General features: G+C 51.9%; 1 protein-coding gene across 2 annotated transcripts in view; it reads right to left on the reverse strand.

Moving 5' to 3' along the window:
• SEPTIN5 (septin 5) overlaps positions 1-22664 on the reverse strand; it is a 67236-nt gene that overhangs the window by 13812 nt on the left and 30760 nt on the right. Inside the window, exons 1-4 of one of the 2 annotated variants that reach the window (XM_034791627.1) lie at positions 10823-11124; positions 2851-2947; positions 1846-1932; positions 304-427 (exon numbers count right to left, since the gene is read on the reverse strand). In XM_034791627.1, the coding sequence (XP_034647518.1) occupies positions 304-427; positions 1846-1932; positions 2851-2947; positions 10823-10912 (398 nt within the window). In that variant the 5' untranslated portion in view covers positions 10913-11124. Of the gene's footprint in view, positions 1-303; positions 428-1845; positions 1933-2850; positions 2948-10822; positions 11125-22664 lie in introns of those variants that run through there. The other variant, XM_034791628.1, reaches the window with a different exon arrangement.

Consider the following 22664-nt stretch of genomic DNA (forward strand, 5'->3'; position numbering starts at 1 on the left):
CCCTTTCCCACCTTAGACCCCCTCCGCTCCCATCGCCCAGGAGGGAAGGAAATGGCAGCTGACAGAGCCTTAGAGTCAGGAGCGGCGCAAGTTCCCTAAAAGTGTGCGGGAGCCATTGGTGCCTTAACCATGGCCCCACCCCTTTCCCCGGGCCCCCCCCCCGCCTCTTCCCCCCCTCCCAAGATCCTGCTCGCTCCTCTCCATCTCCTCCCCCCAGTTGCTTGCCCTTACAGCCAGTAAAAAGTGATGGGGCCATGGACCCCTACCCCCTTTGTTCCGGCGCCCCTGCCCAGCCCTCCTCACCACTCAGTGTTGTTAACAGCATCTCCAAAGCCCGGGGTGTCGACTATCGTCAGCTTCAGCTTGACGCCCTTCTCCTCGATGTCCACGGTGTGTTTCAGGATCTCCACCGTTTGGCTGATTCGCTCTTCAAAACAGAAATAAGTGAACTGAAACCAGTGGTTAGCGCTGGGGGACCCCCTTCTCAGGCCGTGTCTGCACATGGACCGGTTCTCAGCATCAGGCCCACTCCCACAATACTACCCTGCACTGTCACAGGCAGAACTGCTAGGGGCAGGGGAGTGTTTCACTGAAAAGTGTCCTTTTTGGGGCAAAAATGTGAGAAAATCAAAATAGCTGATTCTGAAATGGACAATGCAGTGCCTCATGGGAGTTGTAGTTTGGGCGCTTTGTGCTTTCATTCGCCTATAAAGGCCTGGTGCCCGGCTTGGGCAACATTTCCCATCATGCATCATGGGCTTGGTATGGGGAGCTGGTGCATCATGGGTAATCAAGTGCAGCCCGGGAGCCTGGCCCATAAAAGAAAACAGGCGCATGAGGCACCTGAACCAAAACTCCCATGAGGCACCATGGCAGCATTTCAGAATTGAAATATTTTGGTTTTCAGCTATTCACTTTTCCAGTAATTTCCCTGCTCAAAGCAGACACTTTTGGAGAAAAATTTCATTTAATCCAAAATCCAATTTTCCATCCAAAACCAGAGTTAATGGAAAATTTTCACCTGGCTCTAAGCACAGAGCCTTTCTGCACATTTGCCTGGACTGCCCTGCTGGCTTCGCTGAAGTCCACATGACTACGAACAGGCCAGAAAGGAGAGTGGATCGGAGGAAATTTGAACCAGTGAGGAAGATCAGTATTATGCTCGCTTTACCCAAACACAGAGCTATTATGTGATTTGCCCAAGGCCACACAGTGAGCTAGTTGCATTGTCCTGACTCCTAGCCCCTGATCTAACTACCAGGAACGCCCCTTCCAATACTACGGGATGTTCCTAGAAACCTTTTCACATACACAGTCTATGTTGTTGTAGATGACATCATAGGAATTGCCACGCATCATCATATCATAGGCCAGCATCCTGCCACGGGCAGGGACCAGCACCTGATACTTTAGGAGAAACCCCCATATCGCACTAAACCAACTGATCTAAATGGCCAGCCTCTGACACAAATCCTCTAGGAAGGAGATCCTTGTTAATGAAAGAAGCAGGCCCCCTTATGTGCCAGAGACTAAGGCTGCATCCCTGCTTCTGCCCAACTGTCCAGGAAGGAGAAACCAAGCTAAAGATCTAAACAAACAGGCCACTTAGCATCTTTTGGAGAGAAAACGCTAGTGCTTGGAAATCCCAGGCCCAAACTTTTCTTGCTCTAATCCTAGAGGCTGTATGGACTAGAGGCTATATGGTTCGCTGGGGAGAAAGGAGTAGCTAAGCAGCAGTGTGGGGCAGTTTGTGCTGTGGCTAATGCGATGACTCAAAGTGCTGTATTTTAAAAGAGTCCCTGTGGAAACAACGGGCCTCACACCTCCCCCTTGTGCTGCACTTACCCTCTGCATTGAGAAGCTTCCGGTCTTTGTAAAGATCCGTCAGGAACAGGCTATTCACCAAGGTGGATTTCCCCAGGCCCGACTCTCCTAATGGACACAGTCAAAGAAAAGCAACACAACCCAGCACCTGGATTAGGAAGAAATCCTGGAGCAAGGCTTTCAATGGTGCCTCCCGAGCCAAGGCAAACGAGAGACGACCCCTTCGGGGGCCGCACACTGGTGGGCACATCCCCAGCGAGATCCCTCTGACTCTGTATAAATGGGAGAGCCCAGCTCCTCCCTGTTCTCTACCTAGGCTCCTAGCCAGCCCTGTTTCTGCCACCTGCAGTCACGCCTTCGGCTGGTGGAGGGACAGGTACACTCAGCTCAGGGCGGCTAAAGGAGGAGCCGGAAGGGGGTGGGGCAGGGGAGGGCTGAGGAGTCAAAGAATGTTTGGCTGGGAGACTGGAAAGCAGAACCTGGGAAGGATCCCGCAGTTTCTGGGGAAGGGGCTGGTGGGCACAGGCATCCTCCCCACAGCCCCAGGACCTGATCAGGCAATAACCAGAGAGCCCCTGGCTGTGCTCCTGGGTTTCTTTAGTGGGTGTCTGGGGATCGGTTCTGATTAAACAGAGGGTGAAAGGAGACATTTGGGTTCAACGCAGAAGATGACACCCTGACCCACTGAAATCATTAGCAACACTCCCACGGGCGTCAGTGCCACTTGGGCTTCACCCAGTGGCTTGGCAGGCCTGACAACAGAATGGCTTCAGTACCTCCAGGACAGGGCACCGGCTCGGGGCTTGACCCACCTCCCTGTTCTCGCTGAGCAGGTCCCCACTCCCCCAGCGACTGCGGTGATTTCAGTGGGTGCTTGCGCCGTAAGGCTCTACGCTGGGAGAGCGCCAGCTCCTTGGGACACAAAGGATGTTCTCCCAACGCTAGGCCCAGCAGCACTGAGCCTTATCCAGGCAGGCAGGCAGCAAGGCTCCCAGGGAACCCACTGGGGCGGCAGGGAAGTCTCACCGGCTACCATCAAGGTGAAGTCGAAGCCCTTCTTCACAGATTTCCGGTGCACCTGGTTCGGCAGGGTGGCGAATCCCACATACTGCTTCTCGTGGTCCTGAGGAAGGAGGAAGACAGGGACAGCTCATGGAACCGCTGTGTGCACAGGGATCTGCTGTTCCCACTCTGACCCCGAACACCAAGCGGAGGAGGGAATCAACGGGGAGATCATTCCCCCCTCCCCTCCCGTAAAGCAGCCGGGACAGGGAGGGGGGAAGCGCATGGTCCAGCTTCACAGACTGCCCAACCGGCCAGGTGCTTGCTGGTCTACGTTGCACAGGGGAAGTGCAGGGAGCTGTGTTGCATGCCCCACCAGTGCTCACGGGCTGTTTGCCAGCCAACTGGGCCATTCTCACATGTCCGTGGAAGGGCTGGGGCTCTGGCAGGCTCCCATTAGCATGTGGGAGAACTCCAGGGAGACAGCCTCCCCAAGAGCAGAGGCAGGCGTCCTGTCTTTCCATAAGCTTCCCAAGCCCTTCTCTTCCTGACCAGCACAACAACAGACAAACCTGCCAGGCCACAGCATAGATGCCAAGTGTGGGTTTTTCTCTGGGTCCCAGCAGCCCAGGCCGCAGGGCTGCTATTTCTTTGTCTCTCCAAAGAAAGAGGAAACTTACATTTTTCAATGGACAAGCCTGTGTAATTAACACGGCCAGTGCTGCCAAGACTCTAGTGCTGTGTAACAACAAGAGAATGAGGAACTGGCCTTGGCTGGCTCTCTCGGGGTTTTATCTCTTGCATTCGGGCTGATTAGTGAGAAATTAGGAATATCTCAAGCTGCTTGTTTCAAAAGAGTCTCGTTTCAGGAGCCCGCAGAGTGAAATGGAGAAGTCAAAGTAGCAGAGAACATCTCTGGTGTTGCCCTGGTACAGGCTCTTTCATCCAAGGGATAATAAAGCGCTTTGGGCCTCCCCGTTCCTCTCCATCACTGCAGCTCAGCACAAACCCGTGTTGCTTGTTTGTTTTCAAGCACCTGACCTCTCCCATGCAGGAATACAAGCGTGCAGCACACATCGGGCCTCTCTTATACGCATGCACGTCCCCCTTGTCAGAAAAGCACGCGCTGGACAATACCACAGGCAGTTTGTGCTAGCTGCATCTGTTAAGAGCTGCACACCAGAAGCCATTGGCAGTGCACAGCAAGAAGTTTTATTGGTCCTACAAAACCCAGAACCAAAACTGCACGTTTGTGAGCACCTTACCTATTCACCAGCTAGTTACGTGGATATGGACAGCTCTTACAGCATGTAACCTGTGCGATCATACTGCAAGCATGGGGCCCACCCTGCATGCACGGGGCCCACCCTGCATGCACGCAACACCCTGCATGCACGCAACACACGCAACGCACAAAAGTACACTGCTGTACGCTACATACGCACACAGTGTGGTGCTCATACTGCGGTCAGGCATACTTCATAAATGCATGCTGGAACAAATGGTTCAAATGCTGCATGCATGAAGGAAACACACACTACTTGCAAAACAGTACTGCACATGACATGCTGCGAGCATGAGACACATACAGACACACGCTGCATGCCTGGAACATTCAGGCTGTACAAACACGGTCCCAGGGCAGATTAAACTAAAGTTTGTGGGATCTCTACAAGTGAGGCAGGCAGCTCTCCTTTAGCGGGGCGGATTCATTTCCAGGGCTACCACAGCACACATGGGCCGAGAGGTAACTCAAGCGCTCCCATCCCCAGCGGAGGTGTTAATGCTGGCTTCAAGATGTGACAGACAGAGACAGCTTTCTGGGGTCTGGAGGAAGAGCCAGTTTGGGTACCTGTCATGCCACAAATACTAGCTCAGCTCAGCAAAAGCCCATGAATACAGTATTCATAGCTCATGTATCTTGGAAGGAACTGTTGGCTGCACACCACAGTTGCTACACAGAGGAGTCATTCTCTTAGCCAAGTCTGCTCCACCATCATTCCCGGTTCCCTAAAGCCCAGCTGCAAAATCTGCCCCACGCACACCCTGGGCTCCACTGCTCGCTTCAACGCTGCATGCACATTCCTGTCCCCCCCCAATCCCAAGAGAGCGGGTCAGGCAAGTGAGGCAGGTGAGCAAGGACCCTGGCAAACATGCTCCCATCTTACATACTGTCCAAATCTGAGCCACATGACAATTCATCAACCATCCGGACTGGATGCATCCCAAATTCTGCGTTTCAAACCCGCTGCGGCTGGCTTAAAAACAAACCCACCACTGGGATTCATGCCACTCAGACAGACCAGCACAGCTCCAACCCAGCACCGGCACCAACGCTTCCATCCATGGCTTTGGACACTGCTCCCTTCCTGGTTGCCTGCTGCCTGGAAAGTTAGGCCAGTTCACCCCAGCTGAGGATGTGTCCTGGTCCTCATCTTCTCTCTTCTTTGGCCCCAACTGCGCAGTGCCTGGGGAAGCTGCTTGCACCAAAGCAAATATCTGGGGCAACCCCCTCACCAAATCGTGTGCATTGTGCCACTGGGGCGAGTCTCCCAATGGGGTTGCCAGACCCGTGACATTTTTATCACTCTAACCCTGACAAGTGGAGTGGCCAGAGGCTCCAATCCCAGTCTCCTGGGCTTGACCCTACACTACATTTCAGCATTGATCCCCACTGCTTCCTTCCCGTCCCTTAATTAAGACAGACGCCGGGGGGAGGCGGGCAATGAACACATGAAATCACAGAGCAAAGTCAGAAGTGGGATTAGAACCGGCACCCCCAGTGTTCCTCCCAGGCAAGCGTTTAGCTGACTGAGCTAAAAGGTTTTGACGTCCCAAACCGCAGGCCCAGGAAGCAGCAGCAGCGAAGGAGGAAACTCTCTTGATAGAAAGTGACAGATGCTCCAGGTCTGTCACTGGGTTCCACTGACTGGGAAGGAGGGCACGGATCTGAGACTTGCTGGGCAATGTCAGGCTTCATTACTACGAGGGGAATTTTAACCTCTCCATGCACCGAACTCCCCTGGATCTTGCCGGGAGAGCTGCCTGGGAAACACGCCTCAGTTACGCCCCGGAGTGCTTTGCAAAGGGCAGATGAGAAGCGTGCTAAGAAGGGTAAGAAAAGGTCAGTGTCCGTTTGCAAGAGGGAACGGGAAGACTTAGTAAAAGGGATCCCCTCTATTTGATGGGTGTTATGTGCCAGAGCAATTCTGCTTTCTGGCTGCTTGGCGTGCAATCAAAAATATAACTGTCAATACCACAGGAGGCCCTGTGGTAAATCAATATTGACTTAAACATGCAGCACCCTTTGCTAGTCCCTTTTCACACAGAGACGCTTTGAGTTTGGTGCAGGAGGGAGATGTGGGTCATTCTGAATGGGCTTTGGAAGCAGTTAATCACAGCTCCTATCTTGGGGGACCTTAGGAACAGGAACGGTGCAGTAATAACTCCTGTCCCATATAGTTTATTCTTTAAAAAAATCCACCGGATGTGGTAACTCCGCCTCTGACAACGGAGAGATTGGCCAAACCAAGCCCTGGCGTCACTCTGCTAATGTCAATGAAATCAAAACTGGGTGAGTTTGGTCCACTGCATTTCTGGTAGCTACTCAGGCCAAACTGGAGAACTTAGATCTATTGTAACGCTGGTTACTTCCTTTTATCTACACCTCACAGGAGACTGGCTGCTCCATTTCATATGGACAGATCCTATTGGGCCCAGGCCGCTGCCTTTAATCAATAGCTAGCCTCATTCGCCTGACACAATGCCTTCCCTTCGGCGTTTTTCATTTCATCCCTAGTCCGGGGCCAGGGTGAGAGCGAGGGCAGGAGCTCCCCTCCCCCCAGCTGGTGCTGCTTGATGGATAAGGAGAGCTCCAAAGCTGATGTGGCGAGAACTCCCCTGCCAGTTGCATTGTATTTTAACCCTGGTCTAGAATGGCTAATGCAAAGGCCGCTCAGGCTCCGGGAAGGGGAGCCCCTCCCATTGCTCCCCAGCGACTCCTCTGACCAATTCAGGGATCGACTTGCCGAAGGGAATCTCAGCTGGCCCTCTTGCACTGGGAGGCTGGCTGAGTGTACACGCTCCAGAGGGTGTGTGCGGGGAGGTGGGGTGCAGAAGCAGTTTCTCCCAGAGGAAAAATGGGGGGGGGAAAGGGGGAAGATCTCATTGCTCTAATGGGGCTTCCTCCCTTCCCTTAGGGTGACCAGATGTCCCAATTTTATAGGGACAGTCCCGATTTTTGGGTCTTTTTCTTATATAGGCTCCTATTACCCCCCCACCCTCTGTCCCGATTTTTCACATTTGCTGTCTGGTCACCTTCCCTTGAGGAACACACCTTGGTCTTTTAAATACTTTAGTCTATTTAGGGTTTTCATATTAACGTAGCTCCCCTACCCCACCCCACTGTGGTCCCAGACACGACGACCTGGAAGAGAAGTTCAGAGCGAACAAGGCCACGTCAAAGCAGTCGATCACGGGACACATATCATGGCTCAGCGTCTGCCCAGAGACATGTGTGCACGTTTCCCACCCACTTCAGTGGGGGCTGCGCATGCATGTCTGAGGGCAGAATTTAGCCCGCTCACAATCTCTATCTCAGCATGGACGGACTAGCTGCACACGGGCCCACCAGACTCTGTGTTACAGGTCAGATTCCTGCTGGGTGTAATACCACAGCCTCCTGTGGAGCACTGGGCTCAATGGAGAGCAAATACGGCTTCTAAGTCACTACCTTAGCCCTACATCCGCAGGGCAGACAGGGGACGATGTACTCAATCAAGAAAGCCCACAAGGCCTAGAGGTGGGCAGTGCCCTAGGCATACGATAAATCCAACATGTTTATTAGGTTTGATGATTTGTTTGTGCCTTTTTCGCTCACACTGATGCTGCACTAATAGACGTATTCCTTAATACCCAACACTGAGGCTCTCGGGTCAGCCGCCTGGGAAGAGCAGCGGACACAGTGTTGGGGGAATGGTGGGCTCCATTATGTCTGAGCACGGCCGGTGGAGGAGAGCAGGTGTCTTTCCCACCTGCGGATCGGGAGTAGAGGTAAAATCCTGCTGTCCAGCCGGCTGGGGGCTTGGACCTTGAGGACGGGTAACACTGCAAAAGCTCCCTCTCCCCCCACAGAGTCCCATTGGCCAAGCCTCACCTAATACAGCCCACGATATCCAGATGTCTAAAGGAGCCCAACTGGCCCCCAGTAAAACAGCAGCAGCAGCAGGAAGCCAGCCTTGCACAGAGACAGGTCAGTCACATCCTTCCAGGCACAGCCCTGCTGCCTCCTTTGCGTGCATGTCCTTTAGGGTCAGCCTCACACCCGCACAAAGGCCTCGGGGTGTCACGCAACCCTGGAGGAGTGACCCTGGCACTTGGAGGAGAGGAAGGTGATCAGGAACAGTCAACATGGATTCACCAAGGGCAAGTCATGCCTGACCAACTTGATTGCCTTCTGTGATGAGATAACTGGCTCTGTGGATATGGGGAAGCAGTGGACAGGATATATCTTGACCTTAGCAAAGCTTTTGATATGGTCTCCCACAGTATTCTTGCCAGCAAGTTAAAAAAGTATGGATTGGATGAATGGACTATATAGGGTAGAAAGCTGGCTAGATCGTTGGGCAAAACGAGTACTGATCAATGGCTCGATGGCTAGTTGGCAGCCAGTATCAAGCGGCGTGCCCCAGGGGTCGGTCCTGGGGACGGTTTTGTTCAACATCTTCATTAATGATCTGGATGATGGGATGGACTGCACCCTCAGCAAGTTCGCAGACGACACTAAGATGGGGGGAGAGGTAGATACAGGGTCCAGAGTGACCTAGACAAATTGGAGGATTGAGCCAAAAGAAATCTGATGAGGTTAAACAAGGACAAGTGCAGAGTCCTGCACTTAGGATGGAAGAATCCCATGCACTGCTACAGACTGGGGACCGACTGGCTAAGCGGCAGTTCTGCAGAAAAGGACCCGGGGATTACAGTGGATGAGAAACTGGATATGAGTCAGTAGTGTGCCCTTGTTGCCAAGAAAGCCAACGGCATATTGGGCTGCATTAGTAGGAGCATTGCCAGCAGACTGAGGGAAGTGATCATTCCCCTCTATTCAGCACTGGTGAGGCCACACCTGGAGTATTGCATCCAGTTTTGGTGCCCCCACTACAGAAAGAATGTGGACAAATTATAGAGAGTCCAGCAGAAGACAACTAAAATGATGAGGGGGCTGGGGCACAAGACTTACAAGGAGAGGCTGAAGGAACTGGGCTTATTTAGTCTGCAGAAGAGAAGTGAGGGGGGATTTGATAGCAGCCTTCAACTACCTGAAGTGGGGTTCCAAAGAGGATGGAGCTCGGCTGTTCTCAGTGGTGGCAGATGATAAAACAAGGAGCAATGGTCTCAAGTTGCAGTGGTGGAGGTCTAGGTTGGATATTAGGAAAAACTATTTCACTAAGAGGGTGGTGAAGCACTGGAATGGGTTACCTAGGGAGGTGGTAGAATCTCCATCCTTAGAGGTTTTTAAGGCCCGGCTTGACAAAGCCCTGGCTGGGATGATTTAGTTTGGGTTGGTCCTGCTTTGAGCAGGGGATTGGACTAGACGACCTCCTGAGGTCTCTTCCAAACCTAATCTTCTATGATTCTATGCCCCACAGGCAACGGCTGAAGCCAGCCAGAGTGAAAGCAGAGGCATCACCGACCTTCGGGGCCCTGTTTATAAACCAAAGTGCTTACAGCAAAGCAAACGGGTCTAATCTCTAGTTCGGGACATGCTGCCCGGTTCGCCGAAGGTCACGACGATACATTGTATCTTGGGGAGATCCCAGCATTAGCATACTCTGCAGTCAGCCCTATCGAGTGCTGATGGTGCACAAGGGGTACAGACAGTAACAGCAGCCTGCAGGCTGAGATCTATCCAGTTCACACCCTACCCTTCTGTTAGGAGTGCTGGAACTTGGGTATCTGGTAAAGGGAAGAAATCCCTCGTACTGTTGTGGCACTCGGCCAGGGGCCGTCTACGTATGTACGCTGGAATTTAAGGTGTGTGGCACAATGGTGCTGCGTGAGCAGTTTGAAATGCGCACACACTGGCTTCTCCCCGTCTCCTTTACAACCGACCCCCCTACACTGGCAGACCTGCGTTTCACACAACGGGATCACTAACCCAGTGATTACCCTCAGGATCAATTTGACCCAGTGGGTTTAGTTAGACCTAGTGACTAGTTAAAGGCCGTACGATGGTGAAAATCAGCCAGATGCCAGACGGCAGGAAATGATCCATCCCAAGCCAGGATGTTGACAGCTCCCCTGCCTGCACCCCGGCTCGCAGCGGATGCTGCCCCGTACACATTGTCCTGGCCTCTGAGTGGTGCAGAGAGTGCTCCAACCAGGTTGGTCAGTGCTCAGTGGCCCTCCCGATGGCCAGATAAACACAGCGCTCCGTACAGGGGATATGTGACACCACGTCTCTGCCAGGGCAGCGAGCGTACAGCGACGGACCTGTACTCCCCTTCCCTTTTCAGAAACTGGAGCAGACAAGAGGCAAAAGCAACTGCCTGGATCAAAAACCGCAGCTCCCATGGCCTGCTCCCCTCACACCCCCTTCCCAGGCCAGACCTAGCAGCACAGCGTGTGGGTGAACTCGAGACACGGTCACCAGCCCGGAACAACAGCAAGAAAAAAAGCTGGTTGGTGAAATGCAACGTTAACATGATAACACAAACCAGGCAGTATGTACACGTACACACCCACCCCTCCCCCTTCCTCCTCAGATGGGCAGTCACTGCGGGAAATAACACACAACACTACTCTGCCATGTGTCTCCCAGCTGTCCGACACCTCGCTGCAGCCCCTCACATCCAACCCAGTCCTGCTGTCTGCTTCCTGACTCTTCCCCTTCCCAGCGTCTTTCCGCTCCCCTGCCCTCAGAGGTCCCTTCCACAGTTAAACCCTTCTCCTCGGGCAGCATTCCCCCACCACACACTGCTATAAATACACCCTGTACCTTCAGCTTGACCGGGTGGCTTCTCTGGGCCTGCGTCCGGGGAGAAAGCAGCCGCTCCGCTAACAGCTCCTGAATAATGATTGAATCCATAACCCCGGCAGGCGAGTCTGAGAGCTGCCGTGGGCCAAAGAAACGCAACAACAACAACAATCACCACCACCCATGTGTTCACTCCCAGCCTTGAACAAATCCATAAGGCAGCCACCCCCCGCCTGCGCGCACACACACACACACAGACACACACACACGCACGCACAGCCCAGCCCCTCTGCAAGGGAGAGAGCTCCCATGACAGCCAGCGGGTTGGAATTTCCTGTGCTGCTGTGGCTGCCTGGCCTGCAGATGGGGCGTGCGAACAAGAATAGGACCAAAGTGACAGCGACGGGGGTGGGGGGGGGGGGCAGAGAGCACTCACAATAGCCCAGGCCAGTTTCGTTCACACGAGGACGGCCCCGCAGGGTGTTTTAAGCAAACACAGCCCCAGCCCGGAAGCCAAAACCAGTTTTTCAATTGGACTCTTCATTTGGTGTCTTGCTTAGATACGCTGACTGGTGGAGCAGAGCAAAGGTGAAACGTGCCCTGCGCACCCCCGACAAGAGGCAATCCTGTGTCTGAAGGTTTAAAGGGTCCACAATGCTTCCAGGAGACGTGGGTTCAGACCACACCTCAGAGCCAAACTGGATTTGCCCATCTGCAGTCACTAGCAGAGTTTTGTTTGACCTTTAGTTACCGACCCACCTCTATTGGGCAAGTGACCTTTGCTGGACCCTAGGGAGGTCACTTAAGTTTGGATGGAGGTACAAAAAAGTGGGGGAGGGGAGGGACAGGAAACAGTATTGCCAAGCCCAATCATTCAAAAATCATGTGTTAGTCCCCTCCCCCAACATCAGGAGATTAGCTTAAAAAATTAAGAAATTGGCTTATCAACAATGCAGGATTTTTGCTTGTTTTTTTTAAATAATCTATAAGGAGGTTGTTTTTATTTATGGTCTGGGTTGGAAACCTTCAGAGGGCACTCGGGCCATGTTTTCAGGCTCTTCTCTGCCACCACAAGGGGTAGAAACTTACTTTAAGAAAAAGAATGCTGAAATTCCTCTCCAGGAGCTGGGGCTTTCAGAAATACATCAACTATCACGAGAGTTGTGATACAATTGCAAGAGATGCCAAGACTAGTGGTGCGGGGCAAACCTCCTCCTTGCTGTACCCCACTCAACGCCATGGCCTGGGAGTGTGTTCCAGGATGGGCCCACAGAAGAAAGTTCCTTGTCACAGTCCCCTCCTCCCAGGTCACCCCGTTACACTCCAGTTCTCGTGCTGGGGATCATTGATGGGTAAGGCTCCCGCTGAGTATTCCCAGTGTTCCGCACTGGGGACTGCGTGTTACAAGTCCCCCTCGATGCCAATACACAGAGGATACGAGTGGCTCCAAGGCCTTGACTTTTTAGCTCAAGCTAGTTTCAGCTCACGCTTTTAGCTGTGGAGGTCTCCCCAGTTCAAACCCCAGCGTGTCAGCCCAGAGGGCAACTGTCACATAAGCACTTGCAATCTGGGGCCCCACCCGTGTGCTCCGTACACTGCTATTAGCAGGAGCCCTGGTTGCTGTAAATTCTACTGCACTGTGTCTCTGAGGGTCCTCCACAGAGCAGCCAATGGCTTGACGCCTAAGGGGTTAATATCAAAGCAGGGAGGAGTTGGAGAACATGCTCTCAGAGGCCTCATCTGATACAGAAACACAGGCAGAGGAGGAAGCAAGAGGAATCAGGCTAGACACCCTGCAAGCCCTGGGAAAGCGAATGCAAGTCCTACCAACCTGACCCAGACGGATGAACCTGGAAAAGGAGGAAAAAAAATGTGTCTAGGCAACATTGGTCTGAAACAGCCCCAAAATGTCATGCCCGGTTTCCCATCCTTCCCTCTGATGGCGCCTTATTCCTAGAGATGCATCAAAACAACGAGTGCCCAGGTGGCCTACAGCTGGCTCGAACAAACCATCTACTGGGTGGTGGGTGGATGGATGCTGCTTACATCTCATCCTCACCCAGGCCTGATTCTTGGAGGACCCATTTCCCAGACAGTTCCCTATTGGCTGGCAGTGCCCCTGGCCACTGTATAAAGTGCTCCAAGCCCCTCAGATAGACAGGGCTTTACAGGTGCAACGCCTTGCTGTGTTCACAGGTCACCGAGTGACTAGTGGCATGAAAAATACTCAATAAATACAGAGCGTTGCAAAGTGAGCCAAGGCAGGATTGTTAAGGAGCACCAGGATTGGTTCCCAACACAGGGGAATGATGTTACATATATGTACAATGCCTCCTTCAACTGCAGCCCCACCTCTGATGCCTCTTGTGGGGGGCGGGAGGGAATCAGGGGGACTGGCTGGATTTGCAATCTGGTGAACCGCAGCCCCTCTAACCGTTGAGCTACGACAGCCCCCGTCTGTGACGCGGACGCTCCCACCGCACACGACAGGCCCCTAATAATGACCACTGCATTCAAACTAACCACAGTGGAATCTGCCACAGATGCGTATGTTACAGCCCCTGAAGTTCGGAGCGAGGGCTGAGAGTCCAGGGCTTCATCTCAGCCTGAGCCCGCACACTGGTGCTAAAAAAGGCCCCACTGTGCTTCACTTGTTTGTTCTTCAGGGAGGGAAAAGGGAGTTTACCCAGATGTGAGTCAAGGCTGAGTTTGGATTTTTGACCCTTCGCTGCCGCTTGAGACCAGGCTCTGAGTGTTATTTAAAGACACAGGGGGAGGATTCGGTCGGTTGCAAGTTCCCTAACTTTTGCTTCTTATTCCTTTTTCCAGCGTGGGTCATTCTCTTTCCAATCAAATGACTCAGTGCTGTTGTTTTAAAAAACTCTCCCCCTGCTAGTGCTATCCTAATGAGCCAGCAAGGTGGATGGGTGTAGGAAAGCAGGAGATTTCAGCCTCCAGCTGCCGGGGAGAAGAACGGGTTATCAGCTCTGCTCCCCGCTCAGCTCCATCGCTCCCGAGTGTCATTTCTGATCTCTCCTCTGGAATATTTGGCAGTAACTTTCCATAGCTGAAGTGCGTTAGCAGAGGCATTAAGGAGTCATCGTCGTCGAAGGTCATCTGATCTTGCTCTCCCCCGCATGTTCCCGTCCCTGAAGCAACCCGATTACACAGCCCCGTGCCAGTCTCTCTCTCTCAGTCCTAACTGGCATTCCAGCCCCTCCCCTGCGGAAACAGCTTCAGCTGGCTCTCCTGGGCTCAAGGAATACTACCTAGCACGTGCATGGCGCTTCCCACCCCTGGATCTCAAAGCACAAAAGTGAACATCCTTATTCCCATTTCACAGATTGGGCAACTGAGGCACAGAGCAGTGAAGCGACAGGCCCATGGGCACAGCAGGGCTTCAGCCGATGGAACTGCCCCTTCCCCAGAGAAGAAACTGAATTCATTGGATCTTTATTGTTGCGATAGGGAGAGACGGAGGGATGGACAATAGAGGGAGGCAGAGGATGCAGAAGCACAGCAAACCCATCGTTAAGGGAGTTACAAAGAGACGTTATGGTTGTTCCAAAGGGGGAGGGGAGGAGAGCTGGGAAACATTCCCAGAGCAGGAAAACTCCCTCCGTACAGCAGCTGTCATCACACGTGAGTAACCCTCCCCTGAGCCTCCCTGCCAACAGCTTGTGCCAATTCCAGCCGCTGTGTTTTGCTCCCTACCAGTGCTGAGCTCTGGCAGCCAAACATCAAGGCCTGATCCTGAGATGTGTTAAACCACCGCAACTGCTGTGTGGTGCTGTGGGGGCTCAGCCCCTCTCAGAATCAGGCCCACTGATTGTAATTCACTCACATGGTACCGTCGCTAATCAGAAGGCCGCAGCTCTCTCCCGAAGGCAAGATTTCTCCCCCCCCCCCCCCCCACTACTGAATGGAGGATTCCACAGCTAGAGCCTGGCGCTCGTTCGCGGGTGAAGAGCGAGAACATTCCCACAGCTTTCTGCACAAGAAACCTGTACGCTGAGCCGCCGAGGCAACGGCCCAGGCCCGGGACACAGGAGGAGCTGTTGCCTCAGCGTGTTCCCTCTAACCCAGGGGTTTCTCCAACTCTTCCATTCTGTCAACCACTTTGTAAGCAAATCGTCCCCTCTTGGACCACTCGCCCGTCCCTGCTTGGCAGACCATGGTCTGAAGACCCCCTTCCCCCCCCCACCATAGACCACCAACCAGGAGTGCCGGTCTTAGCAGGAACTGGTGTGGCAGGCATAGATTGGTGCAGCAGAATCATGAATGTGATTGGAGCATTTTTCCTAGCTGGGAAGCAACACTGGTGGGTTGCAGCTAAGCCACTTTGCTGCCAGTAAGCCCAAGGAGGCGTGCTGACAAAAACAAGGAGCTACTGCATCATGAAAGGGCATTAAATTGCACCCAGCATTATCTGGAACAGCGTCCAGAGTGGAATCCCAGCTAGGAGGACGCGCCTTAGAATGCAAAGGAGAACAGAGGAAAAGGGAAACGCAGAGGGGCAGGTTTTGGCTACAATGTGCCTCTTAAAGCTGCAGGGTTTGAGCGACAGTATTGAAAAATGCTTTAGGGAGAGTGGCTACCGGTCACAAACCCAGCCTCTTTCTGCAATTTTAAGGGACGTCATCCTGACTCCTGATCTGGCACAGCCACCAAACCAGAAATTACAGGGCAAAGAAACAGGCATGTTTTGTGCTTTTCAAACACGCCCGTCTACAGACCCACCCATTAGCCTGAGATGGTCGTTGAGCTGGGTTCAGCCACACTGACTGGAATTCCCAGGGGTCCAGGTGGAAACTCGCAGAGGCCCATCAAAGCCCAGCCTTACCCTGCTGGTGCCCTTCTAAACCCCTCACTCGGTCACCGTGGTAAAGCTCACCCTGCCCCACAAATCAGAAGTCAGATGCATGACGACTCTGACAACACCATATTCTATCTCAGCTCTCTGGGGCCAGTAGCCTTTAGACAGGAGCTCAGCAGGGACATAGGGTCATTTCAGGATCCAGGGCCCTCTTTTCTTCCAACAGCTCCTGGACTTGGTCTCTCTCCCCCCGTCCTCTCACCTGGCCTGTGCCTCTTCACTTCTTGATCTCTCGCTCCGATTTAACCATCATTGGGATTGAGCTGAACGATGGAACAGCCTAGAACTGAGCTTGATAGACGCTGTACAAACCCAGAGGGAGAGACAAAGACCAGGAAGGGAAGGGACTGGGCCAAGGTCAGGCCAGCGGTAAAGCTGGGCCTAGACCCCAGGACTCCCTGGGCTGGGACTGGCTCTACCCACTGGGCCACGCAGCCTCTTGCCAAATGTTCTCGGAACAGAATGTGACATTACACTGCGTGGTATGAACTCCGGTACCAAGCGGATTCCAACTCATGTGTCAGTTATTCTTGTAATATAGCCCTTTGCCCTGGTCACAGAAACTTGCAGCAGCATTGCCTGGCACAATCTGGTCTTCCTGAACTCCGGTTCTCTTCCACGGGTGTACCCACTAATAAAGGAATAACATCAAGCCATCGTCCTCCCACCTCCTCGTAATCAGCGATCCCCACCACCGCCCTCTCCTGCACTGTGTCTTTTGGCCTGTCTTGTTTAGATTGCAAGCTGCTTGGGGCAGGGCGTATAAGGTGCTGGGTAATTGGTAATACACCTCTACCTCGATATAACGCTGTCCTCGGGAGCCAAAAAATCTTAACGCGTTTTAGGTGAAACCGCATTATCTCAAGCTTGCTTTGATCTGCCAGACTGTGCAGACCCGCTCCCCCGGAGCACTGCTTTACCGCGTTCTATCCGAATTTGTGTGGCATGGGGTCGCGTTATAACGAGGTAGAGGTGTATATTGTTTTCTCCTTATTAGGATAAATGCCAGGCTGCAGAGCGAACGCTGGACTACCGTAGGGGAGACAAAGCGTTGAAAGAATTTGTTTAAGGTATAAACACAAAGAATGATGGGTGAAATTCCCCCCTGGGCAGCAGGCCAGAGTACAAGGGCCTTGCACTATGTAAACCCCCTAAATAGGTTGTAAGTGGCATATACGTCTAGTGAGGGCTCCCTGGACAGAGGTGAATTTCCTCCTCTATGCACTTTGCAAGCACATATGGGACAAAGAGGAGACTCCGATTTGGCTGTACTGACCACGACGAGGTCCCTTTAATTAAAAACAGACATGAGCTATGCCGTCACACAACCGCCCAACCTAAAATTATACCCTGGAGAGAAGGGAATGCACAGCTTTGGCTTGGGTTAGCTGGCAAAACTGAAGACCACAGCTCAGACAAGCAGAACATGAGTGCTCCAGTGAACAGCAAGGCGTTAACAGGACAAATGGGGAAAGGAAACTGCAGCAGAATGAACGAAGACAAAATTACATAGTTTCGCACACAAGTCGTGGGACAGATTCTGTCCTTGGCTAAGACTGCACAATCCAGACCTGGTTTCAGCTGCCATGGGAAGAACCCAGCGCATCTCCCCCACTGCACACCAAAGCATGGAGCAGAGGCAATGGTCAACCTTCTCCATCATGGTCAGTGTAGGGCAGAGGGTCCTCTCTCCAGGGTCTACAACTGAGCACAACTTACGGATCCCTGTAAAAGCCCCTTTGGGCGTGAGCCTGATATTCTCAGCAAAGTCTTGACTCACAGCCAAACCAAAGTAATTTGTGATGTCAGCCGAGCTCGCTGGTGCCACAAGATGGAGAGAGAACCAAACAGCACAGCTTTCTTCAGCACACAGGAGCAGCTCTTCTGAAGGCAAGTGTCACCCTGTGCCAACTCCTTGTAGTAGGCCTCTTGCCTGAGCCTTAGCTAATGAGATCAAGCCTCCCTGATCTGCCTAGTGGAAACATAGACGGGCTGCCAGCGCTGTCACTGTCTGGATGCCGTTCTGAAGGCAGTAAAACATGGGCATTCAGCTCTGATCACAGGCCTCTCGTCAGCAATGGACGAGCCACACCAAGAACGTTGTTTGTAAGAGCCCATAATGCTCGGCTGGCTGCAGGGCTGAGCAGCTCAGACCACTCGCTTTGCTGCCAACACCACCATCCAAGCATCAAGGGAGCTGAAGCCAGAGCACTTGGTATCTGCACTCTCACCCCACTTTGACCAGAGTGCCAAGTGGAAAGAGAAGCTAAGGGAATAGCTAGAGAGACAGGCTCACAGCAGGCTTTGAAGTGGGTGGAGGCTTCACTTCCATATTTGGTGAGATGGGAGAGGTGGACTCAAACCATGTTCTCAAGCAGGGGGAACAGTCGAAAGCTTCATGCCCAGTGTGCAGAAAAGCACTGGTCAGAGCAGAACATTGGAAGAACCTTGCAGCTCAGCAGAATGGCTTCTTTACTCTTGTTCGCAGGATGTACCTGGATATAATTAATGCTGCAGAATAAGGATCCTTCACGCGTTGCTAGAGGATACTTAGTGTGCCGTTGATAGGAAGGACTCAGCATTAGATGCAGACGACAAAACCGAGAAATTCTGGCACCTCAAGAACAAGAGAGCCAAGCAATACAATAGCTCCATCCCACTGGTTGCACCAGCTGGTTCCCTCTTCCTTACAATCCCCAGGGAGGCTTGCTTGAGGCACATCACACAGAGTGCAACTTCATAAGAGCACAGAAAGCTGCACATCACCTAGTGCATTTCTGGGGACCAGAAATAAGGAGCAGCTCTGAAAGCGGCAGCCTTGTTCACCCCTCACGTAAAGGAGGTAAATACTGCGCCCTGTCTAGGCTACTCAGGGCGTAATCACGATGAAATCCTTGGCAAAGGCAACTCAACCTCGTGTATCACATGGAAGCCAAGCGGAGAAGTTGTTTTACTCTGGTTGGCACAAGTTTTGCCTCAGCCGGGGCACTGACTGCACTCGGTTTTGGGCACCACGCTCTGAGAAGGGCACAGACAAACCGGAGAGAGACCAGAAGGGACCAACCCAAAGATGACAGGTTCAGAAGGCGAATATAAGGGAAGTGGGACTGGTAAGCCTACAGCAAAAGGAGGAGATTATCACGGTCCACAAAGAAGCAAAGGCACGTTACCAGGAAGAGCAGGTCTAGTTATTCAGCGTCAATAAGGGCAGGATAAAGTAACAAGCTCGAAGTTGAGCAGAATAAAACGTTTCTCACTAGAAGAATTTGGGCAATGGAACAAGCTGCCAGCAGGGACTGAGGAAGCCCCATCTTTGCAGATTTTCATCGGCACCTTCCCATCAGGCAACCAGTTAGTAACCAGCCTGCCTGGGTTCTTTTACCCTTTCTCCCTCCTGGATCCCTTCATCCAAGCACCCCTCCCGCCCTGCCTCTCGCTCAGGGCTGCTGGAAGCTCCACTCTAGCCTTGTTTGGAGGGGCTGAGTTCTGCACACCTGTAAACCTCCTGAGTACTGCAAAGTCGGGACAGTGCTGTACAAGCCTCAGTGGAGACCGTGGGAAGCAGAAGGCCAACGCTCAGCCTGCTGCGCTGAAAACGTGCCCTGGGGTGAGCAATAGGCAAAGAGGAGGGATGTCGTGTGGCTAAAGCCCTGGACTGGGGGCATGTCTACACTGCGATGAACGGTGTAGCTGCAGCACATGTAAACATACCCGAGGGAGCTCTAGTCTAGCAAGCTTGAACAGCAGCAGCAGTGAAGCGGCAGCAGTCCAAGCCCACCCAGCACTCTGGGTATGTAACTGGAGCAACAGCCCGTCCTGCCAAGCTACTGTTATTCGATCTAGTGCTTCCAAAGTTAGCTGGGGTCTGTCTACACGTGCTGCAGTCACACGTCTGCCTACAGTGCAGACATAGCCGTAGGTTCAGGAGCTCAGCCATAGAGTCCCCTGTATGCCTCAGTTTTCTCTGTGAAACTGGATGCTAATATAGCCTCTCTCACACCCTTGTCTGTCTTATACCTGCACTCTCTTTGGGGCAGACTCTCTCTCACTGGAGGGACAGCCCTGAGCACAATTGGGACGGCTGAGAATGATCATAATATAAACCTAGTCAGGAACTGTGCAGCTGCGTGGCCCCAGAGGGGAGAAATCAACCCAAGAATCTGAAGAAGATGTAAATTCACAGTTCCCAGCACCACCAGCTCTTGCTTGTTTGTTGGGCTGTGCACCATTACCCACATGCAAATCAGAGGAGAACACACGGCCAGTGTATTCATAACTATGGCATAGTTTGTACTTATGCCAAAGTGGATGGAAGCAGAGCTGATCAGAACAGATCAGATTGTGACTTTTTAGGCAAAACACAAAACAAAAACAGACACATTTCTCGTGAACATTTTCACGCCAAACGTGCCTTTTTCCAACCAGCACTCGATGCAGCGCAGTAACAGCCAAGTTTTGACTGTCAAATTGGCTTGGGAGGATTGAATTTTTATTGGTAAATGTCGATATCACAGTACACACACAAATCCATTAAAAATCTATTTCCATCAATAATCATCAAAACGTACTGATAGGGAAAGTAAGAAAAATGCTGCCTGTAAACTTACCAGAGTTTACTTGAAGGATATTTACTTTGTATATAGGGGGAGCATTGGCTTGCTAAACCCAGGGTTTTGAGTTCAATCCTTGAGGTGGCCACTTAGGGATCTGGGGCAAAATCAGTACTTGGTCCTGCTAATGAAAGCAGGGGGCTGGACTCGATGGCCTTTCAGGGTCCCTTCCAGTTCTAGGAGATAGGATATCTCCATATATTTATTTATTTTATTTATTTTATTTATTTATATTTTGACATGTGACGGTAACTATTTGTGTTTTGAATCTCAGTGTCTACTATCAAATAACTATTGTCTGACCCTCCCATAATTTTCTGCAACTGTGAAAAGTAAGTGATCAATATTACCCATCCACATTATAAAAAAAATAAAAATTGAATTCTGCCAAGCCTACTTGATCATCTTTGATGCAGTTTTATATTCCTCCACAAGAGGGAGACACTAGACTATGGAATGGGCAACTCCAGTTGCTACCTTGATCACAGAGATTAACTCCCGGGTGCTGTGAAGGGCTCCAGACCATTTTTCATTGTTGATTCTCCACGTGACTGCAGAGGAAAGAGCAATCCACAGATACTGGGCCAAATCTTGCCCTGCTCATTCCTTGGACCTCAAGGGGAGTTTTAGCTCAGTAAGGACTGCAGGACTGGGCCCTGTGATTTCTACCGTATTCAAAATCTTAACTAAGGACGGGTCTTTCCAAACTTGGCTCAGTTCGTGTGAAAAATCCAGGCCCAACCATTATGGCCTGTGCCGCATAAAGACTTTATGCTCACATTCAGGAGAGACCAGAGTCAAATCCACCTTTTCATGCCCTTATTTTATATATAGAATAGTGACCTGACACTTCTTCATGAGAAAAAGGAAACATCCCCAGAGGGGAGGTTTGCGTTAAATATTACTGCTGACTCTTTACATCATTATTCAAGGGCTTTTTGTCTCTGCTTCAGGATGGTCTGAAGGAACGTGCCTGGGGGTAGAGAATCAGGAGGTCAAAAGTCCTAATTGCATCTCTGACACTGACGTTTGGCTGTGTGCAAATTTATTGCTCTGCCTCAGTTTCCCCATCTGTGCAATGGGGCTGGTGCTATCTTACCCAGCATACATGGGTGTTGGGAGCACTCAATAATTACTATCTGTAAAGTGCTTTGAAAAGGTAAAACCCTATTCTTTGTGTACAGGAGTGATGGGGAGGCCTAATGCACAGAGCACTAGGCTGGGTCTCAGCAGACCTGGGTTCTATTCCTGACTCAGCCAGGAGCCTGCTGGGTGACCTTGGACAAGTCCATTCTCCTCTCTGCTTCCCCATCTGCAATACAGGGCTAATGATACTGAGCTCCTTTGCAAAGCACTTGGAGACTTCCCGATACAAAGAGCGATATACGCGCTGATAATAAGCGAAGGATGATGGCATGGGTTTGATCCTGCTCCACTGACTTCCATGGGAGCAGGAGCCAGCCTTATTTTACTATGTAAAGTATGTCAAAGTCATTCACATACCACAAAGCACATGTTCACGGCGCATTGAATTAAATAAAATCTCTTTCCTATTTCCATGCTTTACAATGGATTTGCATGCTGGTCATAGGGCACCTCTCTGCAGGTTAGATACTACCCCGGTGTCTCATTCACAGCTTACAGGCTGGTCGGCTCAGAGCTGTTCCCGACACGCAGAGGCACTCAGACAGCAGGAAAGGCTCAGGGCTAGAGTAAGTTACAAAGGGCAATAAGTAGAGAGAACTGATGGTCTTGTGGAGAAGGCACTGGACTGGGACTCAGGAGATTCCCTGAGTGACCGTGGGCAGGTCACTTGATCCCTCAGAGCCAGTCACTCTGAAAGCTGGCTTTTCTCTAGCTGGACTAGCAGCAGAATCTGCCGACCCAGCTGACGAGCTGGATCCCAGAGCCGTCACTGATGTTAGCACTCCCACTGAGGTCAATAAGACTCCTTGCATGAGTGACAGGCTCGAGTGCTGGGCTCATAGCGAAGAGAGAGGTTCCAGATGTGACTGAATAGTGCAGATCCCCACCCTCTGGAGAGCAGAGAGGCTGATGCATGGAGAGGAGACAGAGTGGGAACGGTTAGCAACCACTGCAGTACGCATTGCCAGACCTCCGCCCGCACTACTTGCCTTTCCCTGAGTATGTTCCTATCTGCTCCACAGGCAGGATTCCTTTCCCCAATCTCAAAGCCACAGCTGGAAAACGGAGAGGGGCAGAGCACGTACCTGTCAACTTTGGAGAGCTATAAATAGGGAACCTTGGGAGAAAATTAGGGACGTACCTTTCCACTGCACTGAACGACACTGGGCCGAGGGCTGTTTGGAAAGAGATGGTGGAAAACTGGGAGGATTTTGCTTTATTAAAAAAGGAA

The sequence above is a fragment of the Trachemys scripta genome, chromosome 15 (assembly GCF_013100865.1).
Source record: "Trachemys scripta elegans isolate TJP31775 chromosome 15, CAS_Tse_1.0, whole genome shotgun sequence".
NCBI lineage: Eukaryota > Metazoa > Chordata > Testudines > Emydidae > Trachemys > Trachemys scripta.